Source organism: Argopecten irradians, chromosome 14 (genome assembly GCF_041381155.1).
Source record: "Argopecten irradians isolate NY chromosome 14, Ai_NY, whole genome shotgun sequence".
NCBI lineage: Eukaryota > Metazoa > Mollusca > Bivalvia > Pectinida > Pectinidae > Argopecten > Argopecten irradians.
In genome coordinates this window covers 29,620,186-29,646,787 of record NC_091147.1, presented here as the reverse complement: position 1 = coordinate 29,646,787, position 26,602 = coordinate 29,620,186, and the positions used below count along the sequence as shown (strand labels likewise).

Here is a 26,602-nt window from a genome sequence, read left to right as displayed (position 1 = left end):
TTATCCGTGGACGAAAACCAAAATCTGACGATGTTTTTGCATGATCACGTCGTGATTCACATGTGAATATCGTTAGTTTTACTCGCCAGTTTTGTTAAGTTATACATCGACAAAATCACTGTAAAAGTGTTTAAAAGATAAAATATGCAATGGAAATATATTAAAGATGAAAATAATTACGAATCAGATGAATGTTCATTCGTAAAATTGTTTAATTCACGGAAAATCGGCCGACTGAAGCGTGGTTGTTTCCAGTCACAACACAATGGCGGTTTAGTAAAGTTATACATAAAAAAAAATCACTGTAAAAGTGTTTAAACTATATAATATGTGATGAATATATAATAAAGATAAAAATAATAACGTACCAGATACATGTTCAATCGTAAAATTGTTTAATTCACGGAAAATCGGCCGACTGAAGCGTGGTTGTTTACAGTCACAACAAAATAACGGACTGATTTCGCTATCGATTTGCTGCAGGATTGTTACCAAGAAAATAATAACTAAAACGTCAAAAATCATCAAATATCAAACAATAAATATTATGTGTGTGCAAAAAATGTCCACAGACAGCAAGAAAACAATCTTCTGAATGACTGCTAACTTGCACACGTGTTACACTCGGTCAACATGTGTATTTCTAGGAATCCTGTCGCTGTGATTTCAATGAAATAATCAGTAATCAAGTTGATTCGCGTGTTTTACATGCTATATAGAACATTATAGCAATGTTATAAGCATCAAGCAGTCTATAAAACATCATTTTATCGATCTCTGCAGCGGCAAACACCACGAGGTCATAATCCGGAAGTTTACAACAAGAGGCCCATGGGCCTTAACGGTCACCTGATTTCAGATACAGAATGAAACAAAGACATGCATATAAACACTATATATTGGCCCATCAGGCCCTTGAAGTCAGTCAGTGATTTTATAAATTTGACTTTTTAATCTATGAAGATTATGTGAATTCAGAAGAAAGATTTTTGAAATGTTATCCATTTTGACCCCTTTTGGCCCCGCTCCTCTGGTCCCTGGGGTCGGCCAAGACCAATATGGATATGATGTTAAAATGCTATCTCAGGCTAATAATTCTAACCTAGATTGACTAATTTCCTATGAAAAATAGGCAAATAATGTTCATAAATGTGTTTTTCCTTTATAAACTATAGTAAATTTGACCCCCTCCCCAGGGGAAAATCTGAGACCCCAGGGTCATATAATTCACAATTTTTGTAAAAGACTTTAAGACCTTTCCATCTATGCAGAGTATTTGATTCAACCAGTTCCAGTATTTCAGAAGAAAATTTTTAAAGTTTTAGCCTATTTGACCCGTTTTGGCCCCATCCCTAAGGCCCCTGGGGATCAGTCATGGAAAATTTGTTGATAAGATTCAATGGCCATCACATAGGGATAATTCTGACAACAATTGACTAATTTCCTATTTTAATGACTAAATAATGTTCATAAATGTGTTTTTCCTATATAAACTAAAGTAAACTTAACCCCCTCCCCAGGGGGAAACATGAGACCCAAGGGTCATATAATTCACAATTTTCATAAAACACCTTAAGACCTGTCCATCTATGAAGAGTATTAGATTCTACCATTTCCAGTATTTAAGAAGAAGATTTTTAAAGTTTGAGCCTATTTGCCCCTTTTAGCCCCACCCCTCTGCCCCGAGGGGGTTGACCAGGACCAATATAGATATATGATAATAAAATGTTATCTCAGGCTAATAATTCTAAACAAGTTTCACACATTTTCTATGAAAATTGAGCAAAATATGCTCATAAATGTGTTTTCCCTATATAAACTATAGTAAACTTGACCCCCTCCCCAGGGGGAAACGTGAGACCCCAGGGTCATATAATTCACAATTTTCATAAAACACCTTAAGACCTGTCCATCTATGAAGAGTATGTGATTCTACCATTTCCAGTATTTAAGAAGAAGATTTTTAAAGTTTGAGCCTATTTGACCCCTTTTGACCCCGCCCCTTAGGCCCCTGGGGGTCAGTCATGGAAAACTGGTTAATAGGATTCAATAGCCATCTCATACTGATAATTCTGACAATATTTGACTCATTTCCTATTACAAATGATCAAATAATACTCAAAAATGTGTTTTCCCTATATAAACTATAGTAAACTTAACCCCCTCCCCAGGGGGAAACCTGAGACCGCAGGGTCATATAATTCACAATTTTTGTAAAGGACCTTAGGACCTTTCTATCTATGAAGAGTATTTAATTCCATAACATCTGTGAGTGGAGAAGAAGATTTTTGAAATTTTAGCTAATTTTACCCCTTTTGGCCCCTCCCATAGCTCCCTGGGGGGTGGGGACCATACAATTCACAATTTTGATTGGCCTTATGCCTTAGAAGGTTTGTGCAAAATTTCATTGAAATTGCTTCATCAGTTTTGGAAAAGAAGTCAAAAATGTAAATTGTTTACGGACATACGACGGACGACGGACAAAAGGCGATTAGAATAGGTCACTTGAGACTTCGTCTCAGGTGACCTAAAAAGAGGTTTAAAATGTGAAAAGTTTACATACTGCTGACAACGGAGGACGATGGAAAACGCACGATCGAGATTTGATTTCCGGAAGCACACGCATGCGCATATCGCGATATCTGCTGTAAATCTTTAATTAATCTAATATGAAGTCTACTGTGCTTCGTGTAAAACCAAGCAAGAACAAAAAAGATTGTTTTCAAGAGGAAAATAACGATTTGCAATTATTATTGATAAGAAACACTTATCAACGTCTTATCCGTTTTGCTGCATTTTTATGGAAATTAGTGGATGCTATAGTCATCTTTGGAGGCTATTTTTAGCATTTTCCCCTTCTCAAAATTCTTGGGACTTTTTAATATAGTAAGACAGTATAGTCTAGATTAAAAATGTGTATAAATAAATTCTTTTGCAATTTTGTCAGATTACTCCTTATTTTTGGGGTTAATATACTAGCCTAATATGCCTATATGTTTGATAGATATGCTGACATGTTTGATAGATATGCTGACATGTTTTATAGATATGCCGATATGTTTTATATATATGCCTATATGTTTTTTTTTTTTAGATATGCCGACATGTTTTATATATGTCGGCATATTTTATAGATATGGTGACATGTTTGATAGATATGCCGACATGTTTTATAGATATGCCGACATGTTTGATAGATATGCCGACATGTTTTATAGATATGCTGACATGTTTTATATATATGCCAATATGTTTTATAGATATGCTGACATGTTTTATAGATAAAACATCATGTTTTATAGATGTGCCGATATGTTTTATAGATATGCTGACATGTTTTTTTTTTATATATGCCGGCATGTTTTATAGATATGCTGACATGTTTTATAGATATGCTGACATGTTTTATAGATATGTTGACATGTTTGATAGATATGGCGACATGTTTTATAGATATGCTGACATGTTTGATAGATATGCTGACATGTTTTATGTATATGCCGATATGTTTTATACATATGCTGACATGTTTTATAGATAAAATGTCATGTTTTATAGATGTGCCGATATGTTTTATAGATATGCCGACATGTTTTTTTTTATATATGCCGGCATGTTATATAGATATGCTGACATGTTTTATAGATATGCTGACATGTTTTATAGATATGCTGACATGTTTGATAGATATGGCGACATGTTTTATAGATATGCTGATATGTTTGATAGATATGCCGACATGTTTGATAGATATGCTGACATGTTTTATAGATATGCTGACATGTTTTATATATATGCAGATATGTTTTATAGATATGCTGACATGTTTTATAGATAAAACGTCATGTTTTATAGATGTGCCGATATGTTTTATAGATATGCCGACATCTTTTTATATATATGCCGCCATGTTTTATAGATATGCCGACATGTTTTATACATATGCTGACATGTTTTATAGATATGCTGACATGTTTTATAGATATGCCGACATATTTTATATATATGCCTTTATGTTTTTTAGATATGCCGACATGTTTTATATATGTCGGCATATTTTATAGATATGCTGACATGTTTTATAGATATGCTGACATGTTTAATAGATATCTCGACATAGTTGATAGATATGCCGACATGTTTTATAGATAAGTTGACATGTTTGATAGATATGCTGACATGTTTTATAGATAAAACGTCATGTTTTATAGATGTGCTGATATGTTTGATAGATATGCCGACATGTTTTTTTTCATATATGCCGGCATGTTTAATAGATATGCTGACATGTTTTATAGATATGCTGACATGTTTGATAGATATGGCGACATGTTTTATAGATATGCTGACATGTTTGATAGATATGCCGACATGTTTGATAGGTATGCCGACATGTTTTATAGATATGCTGACATGTTTTATATATATGCCGATATGTTTTATAGATAAAACGTCATGTTTTATAGATGTGCCGATATGTTTTATAGATATGCCGACATTTTTTTTTATATATATGCCGGCATGTTTTATAGATATGCTGACATGTTTTATACATATGCTGACATATTTTATAGATATGCAGACATGTTTTTTTAGATTTGCCAACATGTTTTATAGAAATGCCAACATCGTTTTTTTATATATGCTGACATGTTTTATAGATATGCCAACATGTTTTATATATATGCCCATATGTTTTATACATATGCTGACATGTTTTATAGATAAAATGTCATGTTTTATAGATGTGCCGATATGTTTTATACATATGCCGACATTTTTTTTTATATATGCCGGCATGTTTTATAGATATGTCGACATGTTTTTTACATATGCTGACATGTTTTATAGATATGCTGACATGTTTTATAGATTTGCTGACATGTTTTTTTAGATTTGCCAACATGTTTTATAGAAATGCCAACATGTTTTTTTTTATATGCTGACATGTTTTATAGATATGCTGACATGTTTTATAGATATGGTGACTTACGCAGAACAAGGTTGGCCAGAGTAATGACTGTTAGAACTGGAATTGTTCCCAAGAGAATGAAAAAGTGCTGGAAGAAAAAAAAGTTTCATCAATTTATAAACATTTCAGATTTATGTTCCAAAACGATGATAAATGAAGAAACAGTGCAACAAAAAACTTTTGAGAGATAAAATATATTGATATTCAATAAACAAGGTAGATTAGCTGAATCAATATTTTGACATTTTAGATACACATGTAATTATCTCTCTCCAGTCACTGAACTGAGAGGACAATTAAGTTTTGTACTTCACTTCATCTGCAAACTTCAAAGTTCCCTTTTAAAACAATTAACTAATACAGAATGATGATGATACTTTATGTAGCAAAACAGGAAATTTAATAATCACTTTTTATGACCAAAGATAGTCATGTATAATGCTGATAAAATATAGTTTGATTTTTTTAGGGAGATGTAATCAATTGGCACAATAAAACATAACAAAAGCTTGATTACCAAAAAATGTGTTTGTTGAATAATTTGTATATGATATGTTGAATGCAGTCGTCCTAAATTAACAAGTATCAATATGTGATTACATTGTGTATTATAGAGCTGATAACAATAACAGCAGGACACAAAGAAAAGTAATTTGGTATTTTTGGTGCAGGTTTCCGTGCCAAAAATGGAAGGTATCTGATATACAAGTGTATACATAAAGTTTCAAAGAGCTGCGTTGAACAGTTTTTTGAGTTATAGAATATAGCCCAAAAACAGTAATTGGGTATTGTTGACTAAGTTTCTATGGCAACAGAATACATTCCAAACAGAGAAGGTCCACAAAAGCAAAAAGGCACATTTAGGGCAAAAGTCTGATATACAACAGTTTCATGGAGCTGTGTTGAATGGTTTTGGAATCATAGTCCGTAAACAAAAGGAAACAGTAATTTGGCATTTTTGACTAAATTTCCAGAAGATGTTAGTAAATTGTTGAAATAATTGAACCAATCAGATTGTTAGGATTGTTGTCAATTTCCATAGCATAAGGCTGTAAATACGCTAAGCATAACAAGAGGCCCAGAGGGCCTGTATCGCTCACCTGGTTTGTAATGCCAAGTAATGTTCTGAATACAGGTTCATTGTTTCTTTTCTGAAGGAATTTGAATATTTACCTCTAAATCCCCTATTGGGCCCAACCCCTCCTGCCCCCAGGGGGTCAGAGCCAAAATTTATAAAAGTTCTGTTCCCCTTCCCCCAAGGATGTTAGTGGCCAAATTTGGTTACAATCCATGCAGAACTCTAGGACAAGTAGCGATTTTATAGGATTTACCTCTATTTCCCCTATTGGGCCCCACCCCTCCTACCCTCAGAGGGTCAGAGCCAAAATTTATACAAGTTCTGTTCCCCTTCCCCCAAGGATGTTTGTGGCCAAATTTGGTTACAATCCATGGACAACTCTAGGACCAGTAGCAATTTATAGGATTTACCTCTATTTCCCCTATTGGGGCCCGCCCCTCCTGCCCCCGGGGGGAATCAGAGCCAAAATTTATACAAGTTCTGTTCCCCTTCCCCCAAGGATGTTTCTGGCCAAATTTGGTTACAATCCATGAAGAACACTAAGACAAGTAGCGATTTATAGGATTTACCTCTATTTCCCCTATTGGCCCCACCCCTCCTGCCCCCGGGGGATCAGAGCCAAAATTTATACAAACTCTGTTCTTATTCCCCCAAGGATGTTTCTGGCCAAACTTGGTTACAATCCATGCAGAACTCTATGACTAGTAACGATTTATAGGATTTACCTCTATTTCCCCTATTGGGCCCCGCCTCTCTTGCCCCCGGGGGGGATCAGACCCAAAATTTATACAAGTTCTGTTCCCCTTCCCCAAAGGATGTTTGTGGCCAAATTTGGTTACAATCCATGCAGAACTCTAGGACAAGTAGCGATTTATAGGATTTACCTCTATTTCCCCTTTTGGGCCCCACCCCTCCTGCCCCCAGGGGGTCATAGCCAATACTTATACAAGTTCTATTCTTATTCCCCCAAGGATGTTTGTGGCCAAATTTGGTTACAATCCAAGCAGAACTCTATGACTAGTAGCGATTTATAGGATTTACCTCTATTTCCCCTATTGGGCCCCGCCCCTCCTGCCCCGGGGGGGTCAGAGCCAAAATTTATACAAGTTCTGTTCCCCTTCCCCCAAGGATGTTTCTGGCCAAATTTGGTTACAATCCATGCAGAACTTTTTCTATGACTAGTAGCGATTTAAAGGAAATGTTTACGGACAGACAGACGGACGACGGACACCGCGCCATGACATAAGCCCTTCTGGCCAGGTGAGCTAAAAATGATGTTTTTATCAGCCTGAATGTTCTCGATGTGGATCACACTGGAGCTTACAGCACTGGGGTGGAATTCACACCCTACCAGGAATGGAGTATCAGTGGAGACAGCATATGAATATTTGTTCCATAATAATACGTACCACACCGTCTCTCCACAGTCTGTCCATGTACATTCCCGGCTTTAATTTCATAGCATTGCCACCACCTCCCCCTCGTGTAGCTAGCACAACTGCAAAAAAAAAATTAAGTAAATAAAGATTTTTTTTTTTTTTTTCCAATTTATGAAATAAAAAGAACACAAGCCTACTACACAGGTAATATAGCTGCAGGGACAAGCGACAAAGATCATATGTGTTTTTAACGTAATGTACCGTACATTACAGGACTCCTAGCAATTACTGAAGTAGTTTACATATTGTAGGATTACGTTTAGTATGTACATGTACAGTAATTAAACCGTAGTCAAACCTGACATCAGTTTTTGGTAAGTGTTGAAAGATTATCATGGAGAAATTGAATACTGAAATGTAACCCAACAAGAGGCCCAAGGGCCTTAACGGTCATCTGACTACCTTGGCAATAATCATATAGGAAATTAATTAGATATCAAGTGTCATGGTAGCCATCTTCGATTCAGGCCATCTTGGATTTCGGATCGACCCGAAAAATAACAACACTTTGTCGGGACCATGTCAGAATCATTTCAAATACGAAACGTATGAATTAGGAAGCCAGACCACAGCTACGTACAGTAGCTAAAGGTATTTTACTTATAGCATTCTTTAAACAAATAAAATATTATTTCATATCAGAATGATGCCCAAAATATTTGGAATGGTAATGTTGTTTGTTTTTCTGTGAAAATCGTTCTCATTTCACATACTTGCCAACTTTTTGAACTTCCCATGGGGGTTATCTCGTGTGTTTAAACTTCAACTTCAAGAAAGTCTATTTAGTAACCCCTTATGAAGATATTAAAGGTTGATTTTTTGCATATTTGACCTGTTCTTTCTGATGGTATAATCAGATTTTTGATATTTTGAGTATTAGAAAATTTGGACTTACTAAAATGGCCTAAAACGGGGGTCTCCCTCCAAAATAGGGAGGGTTGTAAGTGTAATTTAATCTACAAGAGTTGGTCTTCATACTGTATTGTACGATAGCCTGTATTGTTTGCAACACATGTACATTGTGCTTCAAACCTCACTTCAGAGATAAAACACATGTAACGTTAACTAGATCATGCTGCAGACAACTTTAGGTGATCTATGGCTGTAATAAAAATTAACTGAACCAAAAATTAAGATAACAATGTCAGTGCTTACGTGTGGCCAATTAAGACATAATATGTACCGTAATACAAATAATGATCTTGATATAAGTATCTGTTTTAAACCTCTTTCTTAGATCTTATGTGACTTGTCCACAGCGTTATATTACTGTTAACTTGGACACTGGAACTGTCGGAAAAGGAGTAGGCCTAATATGCCTTAACAAATGTATTATAGTCTATATAACGGAAAAAGGACACTCATCATATGACATCAGAATTTCAAATATCTAACTATTCAATGTGTACACTCTTTAAGGATTAACTTGAATAGATTTTTTATGTTATGGAGATATAACACAAAAATCTGAGTGTACTCTAAATAAACCGCGAAGCGGTTTATGATGAGAGTACACTCATATTTTTGTGTTATATCTCCATAACATAAAAAAAATCTATTCAAATTAATCCTTATAATTCAATTTACTAAAGATAATCTCTTCAATATTCAAAAATCATTTTGGGACTCTTTTGTCTATGAAATCATTACGCCGTCACCTTAGCCAATCAGAAGCAACGTTATAAACGGCGACGCCATTTTTTCCTTTATGGGCTGATAAAGTAAATTTTTAAGCCAATGAAAATGCTCGTAACAAGCAAAATTGAATTATTATAAGATAATTATAAAGTATTTTACAAGTTATCCTAAGCAAGAACTTATTGTACAGTTTGTGTTGCTAACGCCAGATGCTTATTACTGTAAGGATACACTTTGAAATTACTGTAAGTAGTTTTAGATAACTACACAAAGACAAGAACGGTACAATAAATGTACTGGTCAAAATGATATACTCTGTGTCAAGCGCTCGGCACCGTCAGCCGTGACGTCAGGAAGCTTGGTGCCAAAGATGACAGCATCTATTCCTGTACATTTTTGAAACATGGCATATTGCCAAATTTTCCGCCTTCAAGAGAAACCAGGTCAAAAAGAAATTGGACTATTTAGATGTAATTGAATATTTCTTTTTGATAGAGGTGTAACGATTCATTGATGCATCGATGTATTGTGTCCAATTTATTAGTATCGCGATACCTAAAAATAAAACTTGAACACTGGATTATCTCCCTTGGTCAACGTCAGCTGAAATTTTTATAAGTAACAAAATGTCAGAATCCCACAAGAAGCAAAACACTAAACTTGTGTCAGAGCCTGTGGCCTATTTCAAGTTTCTGTGTCTTTACTAAATCTAGTAAGGGAACATGGGAAATGAATAAAAGTTGCTTCTATTGTAATGAGTGTAAGCAAATGCTAAAATATTCCGGAAATACAACGAACCTAACAACACATTTACAACCGCACCACAACATTCAAAGTGTCTCAAAATATCGCGATATGTATCGTATCGTGAACCCTGTTTCGTGATATGTATCGTATCGTCACATACCTTGTGATACACAGCACTACGTATACATCTTGACCTATATATGACGACTTACAATATTGCTGGACAAAAAACATCTTTTTGAAGTGTTGAAGAAAAAATCAATGATCGGAACATACAAGATTAACGGTCATCTGACTACCTTGGCAATAGTAAAATTAATTATATATGGTGTCACTTTGTCAGGACCATGTCAGGATCGTTTTCAATTTCTTTCAACAAATTTTATTTCAAACAAGAGGCCCAAGGGCCTTAAAATACAGGAAATTAATTAGATATAGTGTCATGGTAGCCATCTTCCATTTGGGATCAAGTTTCAGCCAAATAGCACCGGTAGAACTTGAGAAGAAGTTCAAAATGTGTTTTCAAGATGGCGGCTGTGGCGGCCATCTTGGATTTCAGATCGACCCGAAAAATAACAACACTTTGTCCGGACCATGTCAGGATCATTTCATGCAAGTTTCAGCCAAATCGCACCAGTACAACTTGAGAAGAAGTTCAAAATGTGTTTTCAAGATGGCGGCTGTGGCGGCCATCTTGGATTTCGGATCGACCCGAAAAATAACAACACTTTGTCCGGACCATGTCAGGATCATTTCATGCAAGTTTCAGCCAAATAGCACCTATAGAACTTGAGGAGAAGTTCAAAATATGTTTTCAAGATGGCGACTGTGGCGGCCATCTTGGATTTCGGATCGACCCGAAAAATAACAACGCTTTGTCTGGACCATGTCAGGATCACTTCATGCAAGTTTCAGCTAAATTGCACTGGTAGAACTTGAGAAGAAGTTCAAAATGTGAAATGTCGACTTGAGAAGAAGTTCAAAATGTGTTTTCAAGATGGCGGCTGTGGCGGCCATCTTGGATTTCGGATCGACCCGAAAAATAACAACACTTTGTCCGGACCATGTCAGGATCATTTCATGCAAGTTTCAGCCAAATAGCACCTATAGAACTTGAGGAGAAGTTCAAAATATGTTTTCAAGATGGCGACTGTGGCGGCCATCTTGGATTTCGGATCGACCCGAAAAATAACAACGCTTTGTCTGGACCATGTCAGGATCACTTCATGCAAGTTTCAGCTAAATTGCACTGGTAGAACTTGAGAAGAAGTTCAAAATGTGAAATGTTAACGCACGGCGGACGGCGCACGACGACGGACGAAACATGACGACTATAGGTCATCCTGACCCTTCGGGTCAGATGACCTAAAAATCAAAGAAATTGGCTGTGTGGTTAACGAGCTACGGCTGTGTCAATGAGCTGTATTTTCACTGGATCATTTTCATAGCTCTAAAATCACGAGCACTCTGTGACCTCGGATGAAGGTCAAGGTCGTTAATTTTTTTTTTCAAAACTGATATTAAACTATCTCAGCATGCTTCATGCACAATATGAAGCCTCTATACCATGTAGAACTTGACAAGAAGTTGTTTTCCTGATTTTCACCGAAAACGGCGAATTTCCATTATGAGTCAATGATCAACCGGAAGTTGACATTTTACAGAAAAATGTACAATTACAAAGTTTCTCAGTAAGCTATTCTACATAACATATAAAAATGAAAGGAATTGGCGCAGTGGTTAACGAGTTATGGCTGTCTAGGTTAAACCGGAAGTGACGTCATTGCGGCCATATTTGAATTTGAATCAATACCATATTAAAAAGAATTGGTCACGATGATAAATGGAATATCTTGTGTGAGTTTGGGCTTGATTTGTCTGGTGGAAACAGAGGAGATGTTTAAATTATAATTGTCGAAATTTGCAAAAAATTCTTAGTTAAATATTAATTACGTCATAAAAATTAATTGTTGCACCAATTGTAAATTTGAAGACATCAAAATCTTCAGAATGGCATACTTCATCGATGTTATTCAAAAAAATTGACGAAAATTGAATAATGAAACAAGAGGCCCATGGGCCTTAACGGTCACCTGAGTTAGAATATATAATTAAACAAATAATGAAACAAATTAAAGACATATAAACACTATATGCTGGGCCTTGAAGTTGGTCAGTGATTTATAAATTTGACTTTTTAGACTATGAAGAGTATTTGCTTCCATCAAACCTGTGAATTTAGAGGTATTTTTTGAAATTTTAATCATTTTGACCCTGTTTGGTCCTGCCCCTCTGGTCCCCCAGGGGGTCATCAAGGACGGATATGGATGTTAAAATGCTATATCTTAGGCTAATAATTCTAATCAAGTATGACTCATTTCCTACGAAAATTGGGCAAATAATGTTCACAACTATGTTTTTCCTATATAAACTAAAGTAAACTTGACCCCTCCCCAGGGGGTAAAGTGAGACCCCAAGGTCATAAAATTCACAATTTTTATAAAACATCTTAAAGATGCTCCACCGCCGACAGAGCATTAATGATATTCATAATTTGAACAATAATTGGTGTTTAATCGTGTTATATATGTCTAGTTAACACAAAATATAATATAAAATAGTTTATTTTGCCTTTGGTGCATGCTCAATCAGTACATTATTCCATAAAGGATATAGTGTAACGGAATTTTTTCGGGATGCAATTAATTATTTTCGATATTTCAAACTTGAAGTAAAATTAGAAGCTCAAACTTTTCAACGATGATAATGGTGTAAAATAAGTAACTTTTGTAACTGAAGAAAAATATTAAATCGTCTGCTGCTGTTTTTTAAGTGAAAAAATACAATTTGTCAGCGGTGGAGCATCTTTAAGACCTTTCCATCTATAATCATTTGATTCTACTATATCCAGAATTTTAGAAGATTTTTGAAGTTTTAGCCTATTTGACCCTTTAGCCCCGCCCCTCTGCCCCCAGGGGGTCGGCCAGGACCAATGTGGATATGATATTTAAATGCTATCTCATGCTAATAATTCTAACCAAGTTTGACTCGTTTCCAATGAAAATTGAGCAAAACATGCTCATAAATGTGTTTTTCCTATATAAACTGTAGTAAACTTGACCCCCTCCCCAAGGGGAAACAGGAGACCCCAGGGTCATATAATTTACAATTTTTATAAACAAACTTTAAGACCTTTTCATCTATAAAGTGTATTTGTTTATACCATTTCCAGAATTTTAAAAGAATATTTTTGAAGTTTTAGCCTATTTGACCTTTTTTGACCCCGCCCCTAAGGCCCCCAGGGGGTCGGCCTGGACCAATATGGATATGATATTAAAATGCTATCTCAGGCTAATAATTCTAACCAAGTTTGACTCATTTCCAATGAAAATTGAGCAAAACATGCTCATAAATGTGTTTTCCCTATATAAACTATAGTAAACTTAACCCCCTCCCCTGGGGGAAACGTGAGACCCCAGGGTCATATAATTCACAATTTTTGTAAAGGACCTTAAGACCTTTCTATTTATGAAAAGTATTTGATTCTACCATTTCCAGAACTTCAGAAGAAGATTTTTGAAGTTTTAGCCTATTTGACCCCTTTTGACCCCGCCCCTAAGGCCCCTGGGGGTCAGTCATAGCAAATATGTTAATAGGATTAAATGGTCATCTCATACTGATAATTCTGACAACATTTGACTCATTTCCTATTACAAATGACCAAAAAATGCGCAAAAATGTGTTTTCCCAATATAAACTATAGTAAACCTAACCCCCTCCCCAGGGGGAAACTAGAGACCCCAGGGTCATATAATTCACAATTTTTGTAAAGGACCTTAAGAACTTTCTATCTATGAAGAGTATTTGATTCTACCACATCTGTGAGTAGAGAAGAAGATTTTTGAAATTTTACTCAATTTTACCCCTTTTGGCCCCTCGCACAGCCCCCTGGGGGGTGGGGGCCATATAATTCACAATTTTGATTGGCCTTATGCCTTAGAAGGTTTGTGCAAAATTTCATTGAAATTGCTTCAGCAGTTTTGGAGAAGAAGTCGAAAATGTAAATTGTTTACGGACATACGACGGACGACGACGGACAAAAGGCGATTAGAATAGGTCACTTGAGACTTCGTCTCAGGTGACCTAAAAAAAATCTAAAAATAGTAACATTAGGTAAACTTTGACCTCTAGCGAGCTTTTTAACGAGACATATTTTGTATTAACATAACGGAAAAAAATTATATGTCTATTCCCTACAATAAAATACCTTCAGATTTGAAATAGCTTTCATGCTTTTTGAGTACTAGTTATAACAGCTTTTGTGTTTTTAGATTTCCTGTCATGGCGGCCATATTGGATTTTTTGACCTACTCAATTTTGTTCATGGAACACCTTCTCTTACATGGCTTAAGCATACTGAAATAATTTTCATCCGATGTCTTATCGTTTGTGCGATAGAGCGTTCACAAAACCAGGAAGAAGAATAATAAGAATAATAATAATAATAAGAAGAATAAGAAACTTAACGAAAACAATAGGTCTTTTCACCAAAAAGTGAAAAGCCCTAATAATTGACTTTATTTTCATTCTATTGCACTTTGTGTCAAAGACTCTTCTCACATGTGGTCGAACATATTAACTATATTTACAGAAACTGTTGTACTGGTATCAGGTCATAAGTATGAATAAGTGGACACTTCCATTGTATGTAACGACAGTCTCAGGTCAACACGCTAAACAAAGTCATCCAATTTTACAGTGTTACAGCTTGCTATGTTGACAAGCTTGTTTCCCACGACATATTTATATGACGTAACAGCACCACCTGCCAGCACTGTTGAGACAACATCACCAACATTTTGACCAAGTTATTGAGAGTGTAGCGACAGCGTGCCAGGCAATAGCGACAGCATGCTGATATAGTGATCAACCAAAACCATTCACAGTATTCTTGCTTCGGCAGTAACAGCCAAAATCTTAGCCTGAGATACTCTGGCCCTGACACCAAACGTTGTCGGCGAGTTTCAGCTTTTGATATAGCACTGCGCTCTGGCCCTACACCAGACATTTATCTGTCATAATGTCTAAGTCTGGTGTCAGGGCCAGAGTATCTCGGGCTACCAAAAATTCCCCACAAAATCTGTGTTTGTTGTCCGAGCACTGGTCAGGTGACCCCTAGGTATTTACTCTAAAAATCAAGACTGATGGGCGTTCATAGTACGTCAAATGTCCTCTCTATATCCTAGTCTACAGTAGCTAAATACAGTACATATGATATGGTGTAGCGGTTGCTACAGTAGCAGAGTACAGCGTTTGCAGATCACCAGCCTGGCCGTTTTTTCTAATCCCTGTTACACAGCATTTATATTATTGTAGAAAATTTGAATTGTACATAGTGATACGGTCGCCTTCTAGCTTCACGCTATGGGTTAATTTTCCTTTAGCTCAGTCGGTAGAGCCAGGGACCATAAGTCTGGGGTCGCGAGCCTGGCTGGTGGTACACTTCTTTCTTTGGTTTATCACCATCCGTCAATAGTGACGATTTTAGGTGAGGTGATACTGCTCAGTGGCGTGGGGGAGGGGGTTATATACAGTGCATTTTTTTTTCTTCTGGTGCTGGAATAGATAAAAGTAGATAGGTTAAAAACATGATAAAAATTAGGTGTTTATTTGTGAGTGGGGGCTTCAAGGGCTACGTTGTTTATGTTTGCCTTGAAGCCCTCCAGTGTAGTGTTTTGTACTGTTGCCACAGGGAGGAGATTCCAGTGTGTGGGAAAAAGGAATACTTAAATGTATCCTTTGTGGCTGCAATGTGTCTGTATGCATAGGGATGTGTGTGTCTGCAGGTGTTAGGTATTGTTCTGGGTTGATGGCAACGAAATGATGTGTGATTTTATATAGGAGGATGAGTCGTGATTGTAGACGGCGTGTTTGTAGTGTTGGCCATTGGAGTGTGTATAACATGTCCGAGACTGAAGAAGTGTTATGATATCTGTTGTGTACATATCTTGCTGCTCTGCATTTAGTTTTTTCTATTTGTTGTATCTGGCCAGTATTGTGTGGGTCCCAGATGAGATAGAGGAGCAGTACACTAGTTTGGGTCTGACAAGTGCTTTATATGCATGTTCTTTAATGTGTGGTGAATTGATTGTGAGGTTTCGTTTTAGGAAATCTAGTGTTCTGTTTGCATTTGCGGTGATGTTGTTAATGTGTTTGTCCCATTGGAGGTTGTTTTGTAATGTGAGCCTAAGTATTTACTGTATTTGACGTGTTCAAGTGAGTGGTTATATATATATGGAGAGTGTATGGGGGTGATCGGGTGGTGTAGTGGTTAAGCCACTCGCCTTTCACCTAGCCGGCCGGGGTTCGATCCCCGGCACGGACGTGAAAAGGTTAGGGGTCACCTGCCCGATCACGTGGGTTTTCCCCGGGCACTCCGGTTTCCTCCCACACTAAGATCCCTCGCGCGCTTACATCCGGGCCATCGAGAGTGATTTACATAAGTTATATAACTTGTTTCGTAATCGATGTAAAATAAACAAAGTTTATATTATATGGAGAGTGTAGTTGTGGTGGATTTTGTTGCGTTTGGTGGTAGTGGAGATGACGTTACACATGTCGGGGTGAAATTGCATTAGCCAGTCATGTTCCCATTGTTCTTCGTTGTCAAGGTCGTGTTGTAGTTTCTGTGTGTCTTCTTGTTTGTGTATGGTCTTGTAAATGATAAGAGCGCAGCTCTCTGCGCGGCCGAAGGCCGCGTAGAGCGAAGCTCTACTAACCATAACACGTGTGTGAGCATATAGATCCCAATACACTCCAGTACCCCTTGGACTTTAAAATTGTGTCCCGCGGGAAAAGTCTCGCGCCTCCATGTAGGCAGCCATGTTTTAATTCTCGTTATCAGCACGACGAGATTTGAAATTTCTGTACTAGACTAAATGTGTTATCAGTATACGCTTTAAAATTACTGTAAGTAGTTTTAATTTACACATGTACAAGAACAACACAATAAATGTAGTTGTCCAATATGTACTGTGTATGTTCTCAAGCGCACGGCACCGTCAGCAGTGACGTCACAAAACCTTTCGCCAAAGATGACGGCACAGATTCGCGCGTATTTTTGATAGCATGACATGTTGCCAAGTTTTCTCTGCATCTGATAAAAACAAGATTGAAGTACGTGTATATTGAACTATTCCATTTGGATTGTTTTGAATTCTTTCTAACTATCGATAGTATTTGCATGTCAGTGAAATATTCTATTGTTAGTCTCATAGAAAAATATAGACAATATAAAGTTATGATGTTATAATCTTTTACATGTAGGTGCGCTCTTCTGAGGCTTTGCCTTAAATTCATATTACTATCGTCTACGAAAAGTCTAAGGGTGCTGTGTTTCATGTATTCATGTAACGTTAGGTCGTTCTCTCGCCCTATATTATCATGCATAAATTTCATCAAATTACCAGGTCCTGCTTGCTTTATGGCCGATGGCGTCTGTGGCGAACGCCTTAAGATTGGCATCACAGCCATTAGTCCCCTTGTGGAGGGACGAAGAGAGCTAAAAACAACCATCGTGACCGATGGTTGTAGTCCTACACAAGGTGAGTGAAGGACCGCACAAAATAGGAAAGTGATTCACTGTGATAATTTCTCCGTATAAGTAAAAATATAATAAAACAAGTTACACTAAAACATTTTCTTCGCCACTTTCAATTTTATATACATTCAAACTTGTAAAGTGAATAGAATAGACCTTTTCGCATTATCTGCGGTCCTGAACCTCGCGCATGCGCATAAATACCATTGAGTGGGTACAATCTCAGGTGGCAGTGTACAGTAGATTTGAAAAAATCAGCAAAATTAAGTGCAGGCATTAATTATGTACACACAGCTTTTTAACCTTAAATGACATCTATATCAAAGTATATATATTTGTAATCTACACAACATTTGCAATTGTTATGCAGAGTTCATTTTTGGACAAGTCTGCTTTTTGTGGTATTGTGAGCCTGTAAAAACCATGGTAACCAAATTTGTTTTTTTGAAAAAATGCAAAAAATTGGGATTTTCAACCCAAAATTACACCCCCTCTAGGAGAATTTTTTTTCTTGAACACAGTTTAAAACCAAGCATCACTGCCGTGATAGCGGAACTGAGCCTATTTCGACATAGGTATATCATTAAACTTTTGAGCAATCTTACCTAGTACCCCGGCTATCAATTTCTGCTGCTACAGTATTGAGTTTTTCCATCTTAGACGCACATTCGGATATCCTCTAAACCATTAATCTCGAACCCATTTTGGGGAATTTCTTTATGCAAATGTGAAGCTTCCATATAATTCTCTAGATTGAATTCACCAATTTTAGGACATATACATTTTTTAATTTTTTATGCATATAATAAAACAGGGGCTTTCTGCTTAATAAAAATCTCACCCTCAGTTACCTCCCTTGCGTACGCTTCATTGTGAGCGGAGCGCAGCCTGGCGGAGAGTAGAGAACTAAGGGAAGGGAACCAGTCTAATCTCAATAGGGCTGGAAAGTCTCGTAATGGCGTCACTTCCGGTGCACGCGCTGGATACAAACAAACACACATGTGTGCACATGTCAAGTATTTACGATGTTGTGTTTCGTCGTAGGGTGTAATCACCAGAGCTTTCGTGAGACTTGCAAATTTTTTCGGTTTCCAAAACATTTGTTGAGGCAATGGGAGAAACTGTGCAGGTTGGTTAACATGAAAAACAACTTCAAGTAAAGATTTCCTTTATTTTATTTGGCAAATGTAAACACCGGTACTTCGCCCAGTCATCATCAGCTGATCAATGTACTCGGCTCCGTCATCAAAGATAAACCAATAATACAGCATTATATATTGTCTTTTCAACTGAACACGATGGCATGATTATTTGGTTCCATCAATGCAATTCACACGAGTTCTATGTCTTCTCCAGAACTATACATTTTTCTCATTTAACTGTATTTTACACGCAGCTCCACAAATTACATATCAACAGTAAGACTGACAGTTAGCCAGGGTATATACCAACAATTAATGAAATTAGTTCTGTTCAATTGCAGCACAGTAATGCGTTTTAGGCTTGCAAAATATCACTGTTTAAAGCCATTACATGAACCTTAAATTACCATTTATTGAATGAAAATTATTTTCAAATAACGAGATATAATTTATTAAATAAATATATAGATATATTATTATCTCAGGAGATAATTTTATACAATTTTTAAATGAAAACTTTGAAGATTAATATTTAGTTATACTTTGAACTTTCTACTATGAAATTTAAATTCAAGTCCTTATAGATTATTTAAATTTGATATATATCTTTCTTGATATTTTGATGCCTTAACTGATCATAAGAAATTATTAAATATGTAGTTAAAAATGTATAACCAGTTATAATATATTAAGGTCCATGTACCCAGGCCATGGTCACCTGTACAATATTACCAGTTAAAAAATAAAACTTACATTAACAATTATGTTATGAAGGTTGCAATTCACACACATAGTCTATACATGTGCCATATGAAAAAAGTATGGAAGTATGTATACAATGCTACATGATGCCATGCAATTTCTATATTGAAAATTTATACATCAATCTATATACAATGTAGTAAAAAAAAAAAAAGAGCTTCATCAGCAATACATCTACTGCTCTAACATATATCGAAAGTAAACAATAATTCTGTACTCCAGTATACTGTATTTCTACTTCAGGAGGAAAGATAGGAGAGTGACAGATGCAGATCGAATCTGCAGCTGCCATTGCAAAGATGGCCTGAAGGAAAATGGACCCACATTATTTCCGTGGAATCAGGGCACTTATTTTGATTTTCAAGACCCCAATTCAATTTCAAAGTATGTGTTAAAATTCATTTTTGAATGAATAAGTAAGACGACTTTTAATTTAGACCTAGAAGATGTCAATACAGGGATCTATGCTGAATTCTTGATATTTTTTTAGCACTCTCATGTAGGTAATTAAGTATTTGAAAAACAAACACAAAACATTATGTATGTATGGAAAAGTAAAACGGACATGCAAATGTAATTATCTACATTGCCTTGGGTCAAAATCTTACACTGTCTTGATGCGACAACTCAATGTATATTCAGTAATGTGACAAGATATATACAATTTTGTATGATAAAAATTAATTTCACATGTTGATATAAAGCTCTGAAACATGGAGGCAGATTACAAAATTGTCAAAGAATGAATATTATCTACAATCACAGGAAATCAAAAAAGGAACCCCCCATTGAGAACAATTGTTTGGAGTCTGCAGACACAGAGATGAGCATTACTGCTCCACCAAATACATCTTTTACAGATATTTCCAATCAAAGATCTGGAGCATGTGGGGATCACAAATATATGAGATCTTACTCTTCTCTTCTACAAGAAATCAATGTACATATATACCAATGCAGGTGATAAAACTTAGGCAATCTTCATTATACTTATTACATCTTTATTTTATAACAGTATCTTTTACATGAATTTTCATCTTTAAATGAAGACAAAGCAATAAGTAACTGGATATCTCTGGCATCAAGTTCATAATTTAATCTTGTTAAAAGTTGTTCTTAAAAAATTCCATGGATATAGAAACATCATGGATGAGTTTTATCAGATGAGTTGAAATGATACAGATGGAGTTAATGTTTAAAAAAAAAAAAAAAATGAAAAGAAAAAAATTAACAAATGAACAGAAAAAAAAAAATTACACCTGGGAACCAAATGATTAGAATTTAATTTGATTTTAATTCAGGACCTGAAAGTACAAATTGCAGATTCTGAAGCAGAGATTGTCAGTCTGAAAGCAAAAAAACACCCATTTTCAATTGAGCAAATCCTTGACTGTGAAAAAAAGGTAAATATGCAACATCCATCTGGTTTTGTTCATTTAAGGATATCCTTTGGTTTGTTTTGTTTTCGTTCTACATTTCATTAAATGGCTTCCATCATTTAAAGATATGATGGCAACAAAAGTCAGAGTATCCAAAGACATGGGCTCAATGGGCCCAAATGGATCAACTGCTACATAGTATTTTTAATTAATGCTATAGTATAGATAGCTCCAAAGTTCTTATTGATACATAAAAGCTCTCTATCTGTACCATACCAGACCTTTCCTAATTTAAGTCAAATGTCATTAAAGTCTTTAATATTGAAAATTCTACCCTATTTGACCCTTGTGACCTTGAATGAAGTACTTACAAGTAATACTTCTTTTAAAATTTGATGCTGATTTAGCTAGATAAAAAATATTATAAGAAATAAATCTAATATTTCAATGTTAACTTGATTTACACAGATACACAGATGTAGTTGGCATCTGACAGCTCAGTCAAACAATTTCTAAGTGTCTTGTACACATTTTGTTTAGATGCTGATGTACACTTCACTGAAGGCAGACATGTTTGCTGTCATTGACACTACGCTTCAGAGGTTTCCTCTTACATATGTAGATGGATGGACACCTGCAACATTTTCAAGGACTGACCAACTGCTAATGACTATGATGAAACTAAAACTGAATCCCCCACTTTTAGATATTGCAGAAAGATTTTGTACCAGCAAAGCAACTGTACATTACCACACATATTTATGCTTTTGCATGAGGTATTTTTTGAGGGTATGATAAAGAACAACATCCCATCCCTCCTTAAATGCAAATCCTCGATGCCTTCTAGTTTTGGTGACTTCAACTGTTGTCGCCTTGTTATTGATGCGACAGAGGTCACACAAGATGTGCCAGGTCAGGATATGGTAGCTCAGGCAAAAACATACAGCTCATACAAAAACAGGCACACAGTGAAAGCTGTTACAGGGGTAGCTCCAAATGGAGCTGTTGTGTATGTTAGTGACCTATATCCAGGCAGTACATCTGATGTCGCTATAGTTGAGCATAGCAAAATGCTATCTCAGCTGACTGCAGGTGATATGATCCTAGCAGACAAGGGATTTACGATTCACTCCCTCCTCCCTTCGGGTGTACACCTTAACATCCCTCCCTTCTTAAAAGACAAGGGCCAGTACACACCCGCAGAAGTTCAATTATGTAGGAAGATTGGAAGATCTAGAATTCATGTGGAGCGGGTGAACGAGAGAATAAAGAATTTTGAAATACTATCCCATATACCACAGCAATTCAGACAAACAGCACAAAGATTTTTAGCTCACCTGACCTGAAGGGCCGGTGAGCTTATGTCATGGCGCGGCGTCCGTCGTCCGTCCGTCCGTCCGTCCATCCGTCCATTGTCCATCCGTCCGTCAACATTTCCTTTAAATCGCTACTTGTCCTAGAGTTCTGCATGTATTGTAACCAAATTTGGCCACAAACATCCTTGGGGGAAGGGGAACAGAACTTGTATAAATTTTGGCTCTGACCCCCCGGGGGCAGGAGGGGCGGGGCCCAATAGGGGAAATAGAGGTAAATCCTATAAATCGCTACTTGTCCTAGAGTTCTGCATGGATTGTAACCAAATTTGATCACAAACATCCTTGGGGGAGGGGGAACAGAACTTGTATAAATTTTGGCTCTGGTCCCCCAGGGGCAGGAGGGGCGGGGCCCAATAGGGGTAATAGAGGTAAATCCTTTAAATCACTACTTGTCCTAGAGTTCTGCATGGATTGTAACCAAAATTAGCCACAAACATCCTTGGGGGAAGGGGAACAGAACTTGTATAAATTTTGGCTCTGATCCCCCGGGGGCAGGAGGGGCGGAGCCCAATAGGGGAAATAGAGGTAAATCCTTTAAATCGCTACAAGTCATAGAGTTCTGAATGGAATGTAACCAAATTTGGCCACAAACATCCTTGGGGGAAGGGGAACAGAACTTGTATAAATTTTGGCTCTGACCCCCCGAGGGCAGGAGGGGTGGGGCCCAATATGGGTAATAGAGGTAAATCCTTTAAATCGCTTCTTGTCATAGAGCTCTGAATGGAATGTAACCAAATATGGCCACAAACATCCTTGGGGGAAGGGAAACAGAACTCGTATAAATTTTGACTCTGGCCCCCCAAGGGCAGGACGGGTGGGGCCCAATAGGGGAAATAGAGGTAAATCCTTTAAATTGCTACTAGTCATAGAGTTCTACATGGATTGTAACCAGATTTGGCCACAAACATCCTTGGGGGAAGGGGAACAGAACTTGTATAAATTTTGGCTCTGACCCCCCGGGGGCAGGAGGGGTGGGGCCCAATAGGGGAAATAGAGGTAAATCCTTTAAATCGCTACTAGTCATAGAGTTCTGTATGGAATGTAACCAAATTTGGCCACAAACATCCTTTTTGGAAGGGGAACAGAACTTGTATAAATTTTGGCTCTGGTCCCCCGGGGGCAGGAGGGGCGGGGCCCAATAGGGGAAATAGAGGTAAATCCTTTAAATCGCTACTAGTCATAGAGTTCTGCATGGATTGTAACCAAATTTGGCCACAAACATCCTTGGGGGAAGGGGAAAAGAACTTGTATAAATTTTAGCTCTGACCCCCCGGGGGCAGGAGGGGCGGGGCCAAATAGGGAAATAGAGGTAAATCCTTTAAATCGCTACTTGTCATAGAGTTCTGAATGGAATGTAACCAAATTAGGCCACAAACATCCTTTTTTGAAGGGGAACAGAACTTGTATAAATTTTGGCTCTGGTCCCCCGGGGGCAGTCGGGGAGGGGCCCAATAGGGGAAATAGAGGTAAATCCTTTAAATCGCTACTAGTCATAGAGTTCTGAATGGAATGTAACCAAATTTGGCCACAGACATCCTTGGGGGAAGGGGAACAGAACTTGTATAAATTTTGGCTCTGACCCCCCGGGGGCAGGAGGGGCGGGGCCCAATAGGGGAAATAGAGGTAAATCCTTTAAATCGCTACTAGTCATAGAGTTCTGCATGGATTGTAACCAAATTTGGCCACAAACATCCTTGGGGGAAGGGGAACAGAACTTGTATAAATTTTGGCTCTGGCCCCCAAGGGGCAGGAGGGGTGGGGCCCAATAGGGGAAATAGAGGTAAATCCTATAAATCGCTACTTGTCCTAGAGTTCTGCATGGATTGTAACCAAATTTGGCCACAAACATCCTTGGGGGAAGGGGAACAGAACTTGTATAAATTTTGGCTCTGGCCCCCCAGGGGCAGGAGGGGCGGGGCCCAATAGGGGAAATAGAGGTAAATCCTTTAAATCGCTACTTGTCCTAGAGTTCTGCATGGATTGTAACCAAAATTAGCCACAAACATCCTTGGGGGATGGGGAACAGAACTTGTATAAATTTTGGCTCTGACCCCCCGGGGGCAGGAGGGGCGGGGCCCAATAGGGGAAATAGAGGTAAATCCTATAAATCGCTACTTGTCCTAGAGTTCTGCATGGATTGTAACCAAATTTGGCCACAAACATCCTTGGGGGAAGGGGAACAGAACTTGTATAAATTTTGGCTCTGACCCCCCGGGGCAGGAGGGGTGGGGCCCAATAGGGGAAATAGAGGTAAATCCTTTAAATCGCTACTAGTCATAGAGTTCTGCATGGATTGTAACCAAATTTGGCCACAAACATCCTTGGGGGAAGGGGAACAGAACTTGTATAAATTTTGGCTCTGACCCCCCCCCCCCCCCCCGGGCAGGAGGGGCGGGGCCCAATAGGGGAAATAGAGGTAAATCCTTTAAATCGCTACTTGTCCTAGAGTTCTGCATGGATTGTAACCAAATTTGGCCACAAACATCCTTGGGGGAAGGGGAACAGAACTTGTATAAATTTTGGCTCTGATCCCCCGGGGGCAGGAGGGGCGGGGCCCAATAGGGGAAATAGAGGTAAATCCTATAAATCGCTACTTGTCATAGAGTTCTGCATGGATTGTAACCAAATTTGGCCATAAACATCCTTGGGGGAAGGGGAACAGAACTTGTATAAATTTTGGCTCTGACCCCCCGGGGGCAGGAGGGGGGGGCCCAATAGGGGAAATAGAGGTAAATCCTATAAATCGCTACTTGTCCTAGAGTTCTGCATGGATTGTAACCAAATTTGGCCACAAACATCCTTGGGAGAAGGGGAACAGAACTTGTATCAAATTTGGCTCTGACCCCCCAGGGGCAGGAGGGGCGGGGCCCAATAGGGAAAATAGAGGTAAATCCTTTAAATCGCTACTTGTCCTAGAGTTCTGCATGGATTGTAACCAAATTTGCCCACAAACATCCTTTGGGGAAGGGGAACAGAACTTGTATAAATTTTGGCTCTGATCCCCCGGGGGCAGGAGGGGCGGGGCCCAATAGGGGAAAAAGAGGTAAATCCTTTAAATCGCTACTAGTCATAGAGTTCTGCATGGATTGTAACCAAATTTGGCCACAAACATCCTTGGGGGAAGGGGAACAGAACTTGTATAAATTTTGGCTCTGACCCCCAGGGGCAGGAGGGGCGGGGCCCAATAGGGGAAATAGAGGTAAATTCTTTAAATCGCTACTAGTCATAAAGTTCTGACCAAATTTGGCCAGAAACATCCTTGGGCGAATAAGAAACTGAGTTTTGTAATAAATTTTGGCACTGGTCTGGGGGGGCAGGAGAGACGGGGCCCAATAGGGGAATTATTAGGTAAATCCTATAAATATTTTAGGCTCTGAGTCCCCCAGGGGCAGGAGGGGCGGGGCCCAATAGGGGAAATAGAGGTAAATTCTTTAAATCGCTACTTGTCATAGAGTTCTGCATGGATTGTAACCAAATTTGGCCACAAACATCCTTGGGGGAAGGGGAACAGAACTTGTATAAATTTTGGCTCTGGCCCCCCAGGGGCAGGAGGGGCGGGGCCCAATAGGAAAAATAGAGGTAAATCCTTTAAATCACTACTTGTCCTAGAGTTCTGCATGGATTGTAACCAAATTTGCCCACAAACATCCTTTGGGGAAGGGGAACAGAACTTGTATAAATTTAGGCTCTGATCCCCCAGGGGCAGGAGGGGCGGGGCCCAATAGGGGAAATAGAGGTAAATCCTATAAATCGCTACTTGTCCTAGAGTTCTGCATGGATTGTAACCAAATTTGGCCACAAACATCCTTGGGGGAAGGGGAACAGAACTTGTATAAATTTTGGCTCTGACCCCCTGGGGGCAGGAGGGGTGGGGCCCAATAGAGGAAATAGAGGTAAATCCTTTAAACCGCTACTAGTCATAGAGTTCTGCATGGATTGTAACCAAAATTAGCCACAAACATCCTTGGGGAAAGGGGAACAGAACTTGTATAAATTTTGGCTCTGATCCCCCAGGGGCAGGAGGGGTCGGGGCCCAATAGGGGAAATAGAGGTAAATCCTTTAAATCGCTACTAGTCATAGAGTTCTACATGGATTGTATCAAAATTTGGCCACAAACATCTTTGGGGCAAGGGGAACAGAACTTGTATAAATTTTGGCTCTGGCCCCCCGGGCGCTGGAGGGGCGGGGCCCAATAGGGGAAATAGAGGTAAATCCTTTAAATCGCTACTAGTCATAGAGTTCTGCATGGATTGTAACCAAATTTGGCCACAAACATCCTTGGGGGAAGGGGAACAGAACTTGTATAAATTTTGGCTCTGGTCCCCCTGGGGCAGGAGGGGCGGGGCCCAATAGGGGAAATAGAGGTAAATCCTTTAAATCGCTACTTGTCATAGAGTTCTGCATGGATTGTAACCAAATTTGGCCATAAACATCCTTGGGGGAGGGGGAAAAGAACTTGTATAAATTT

At 38.2% G+C, this 26,602-nt stretch overlaps 3 protein-coding genes across 3 annotated transcripts in view; 1 reads left to right on the top strand and 2 right to left on the bottom strand.

Annotated features, from left to right (window-relative positions):
* The window catches only part of LOC138306866 (NADH dehydrogenase [ubiquinone] 1 beta subcomplex subunit 5, mitochondrial-like), a 35,071-nt gene extending 17,581 nt beyond the window's left edge, over positions 1 to 17,490 (bottom strand). The window contains exons 1-3 of the mRNA XM_069247375.1: positions 17,341 to 17,490; positions 7,460 to 7,548; positions 4,994 to 5,060 (exon numbers count right to left, since the gene is read on the bottom strand). Coding sequence (XP_069103476.1) covers positions 4,994 to 5,060; positions 7,460 to 7,548; positions 17,341 to 17,449 — 265 coding nt within the window. The 5' untranslated portion in view covers positions 17,450 to 17,490. The remainder of the gene's footprint in view (positions 1 to 4,993; positions 5,061 to 7,459; positions 7,549 to 17,340) is intronic.
* Positions 1 to 26,602, bottom strand: part of LOC138306865 (splicing factor 3A subunit 1-like) — a 242,814-nt gene that overhangs the window by 145,360 nt on the left and 70,852 nt on the right. The gene's annotated exons all lie outside the window — the stretch shown is intronic.
* The window catches only part of LOC138306862 (uncharacterized), a 33,304-nt gene continuing 25,137 nt past the window's right edge, over positions 18,436 to 26,602 (top strand). The window contains exons 1-5 of the mRNA XM_069247366.1: positions 18,436 to 18,603; positions 19,622 to 19,762; positions 20,144 to 20,318; positions 20,680 to 20,781; positions 21,298 to 21,546. Coding sequence (XP_069103467.1) covers positions 18,500 to 18,603; positions 19,622 to 19,762; positions 20,144 to 20,318; positions 20,680 to 20,781; positions 21,298 to 21,546 — 771 coding nt within the window. The 5' untranslated portion in view covers positions 18,436 to 18,499. The remainder of the gene's footprint in view (positions 18,604 to 19,621; positions 19,763 to 20,143; positions 20,319 to 20,679; positions 20,782 to 21,297; positions 21,547 to 26,602) is intronic.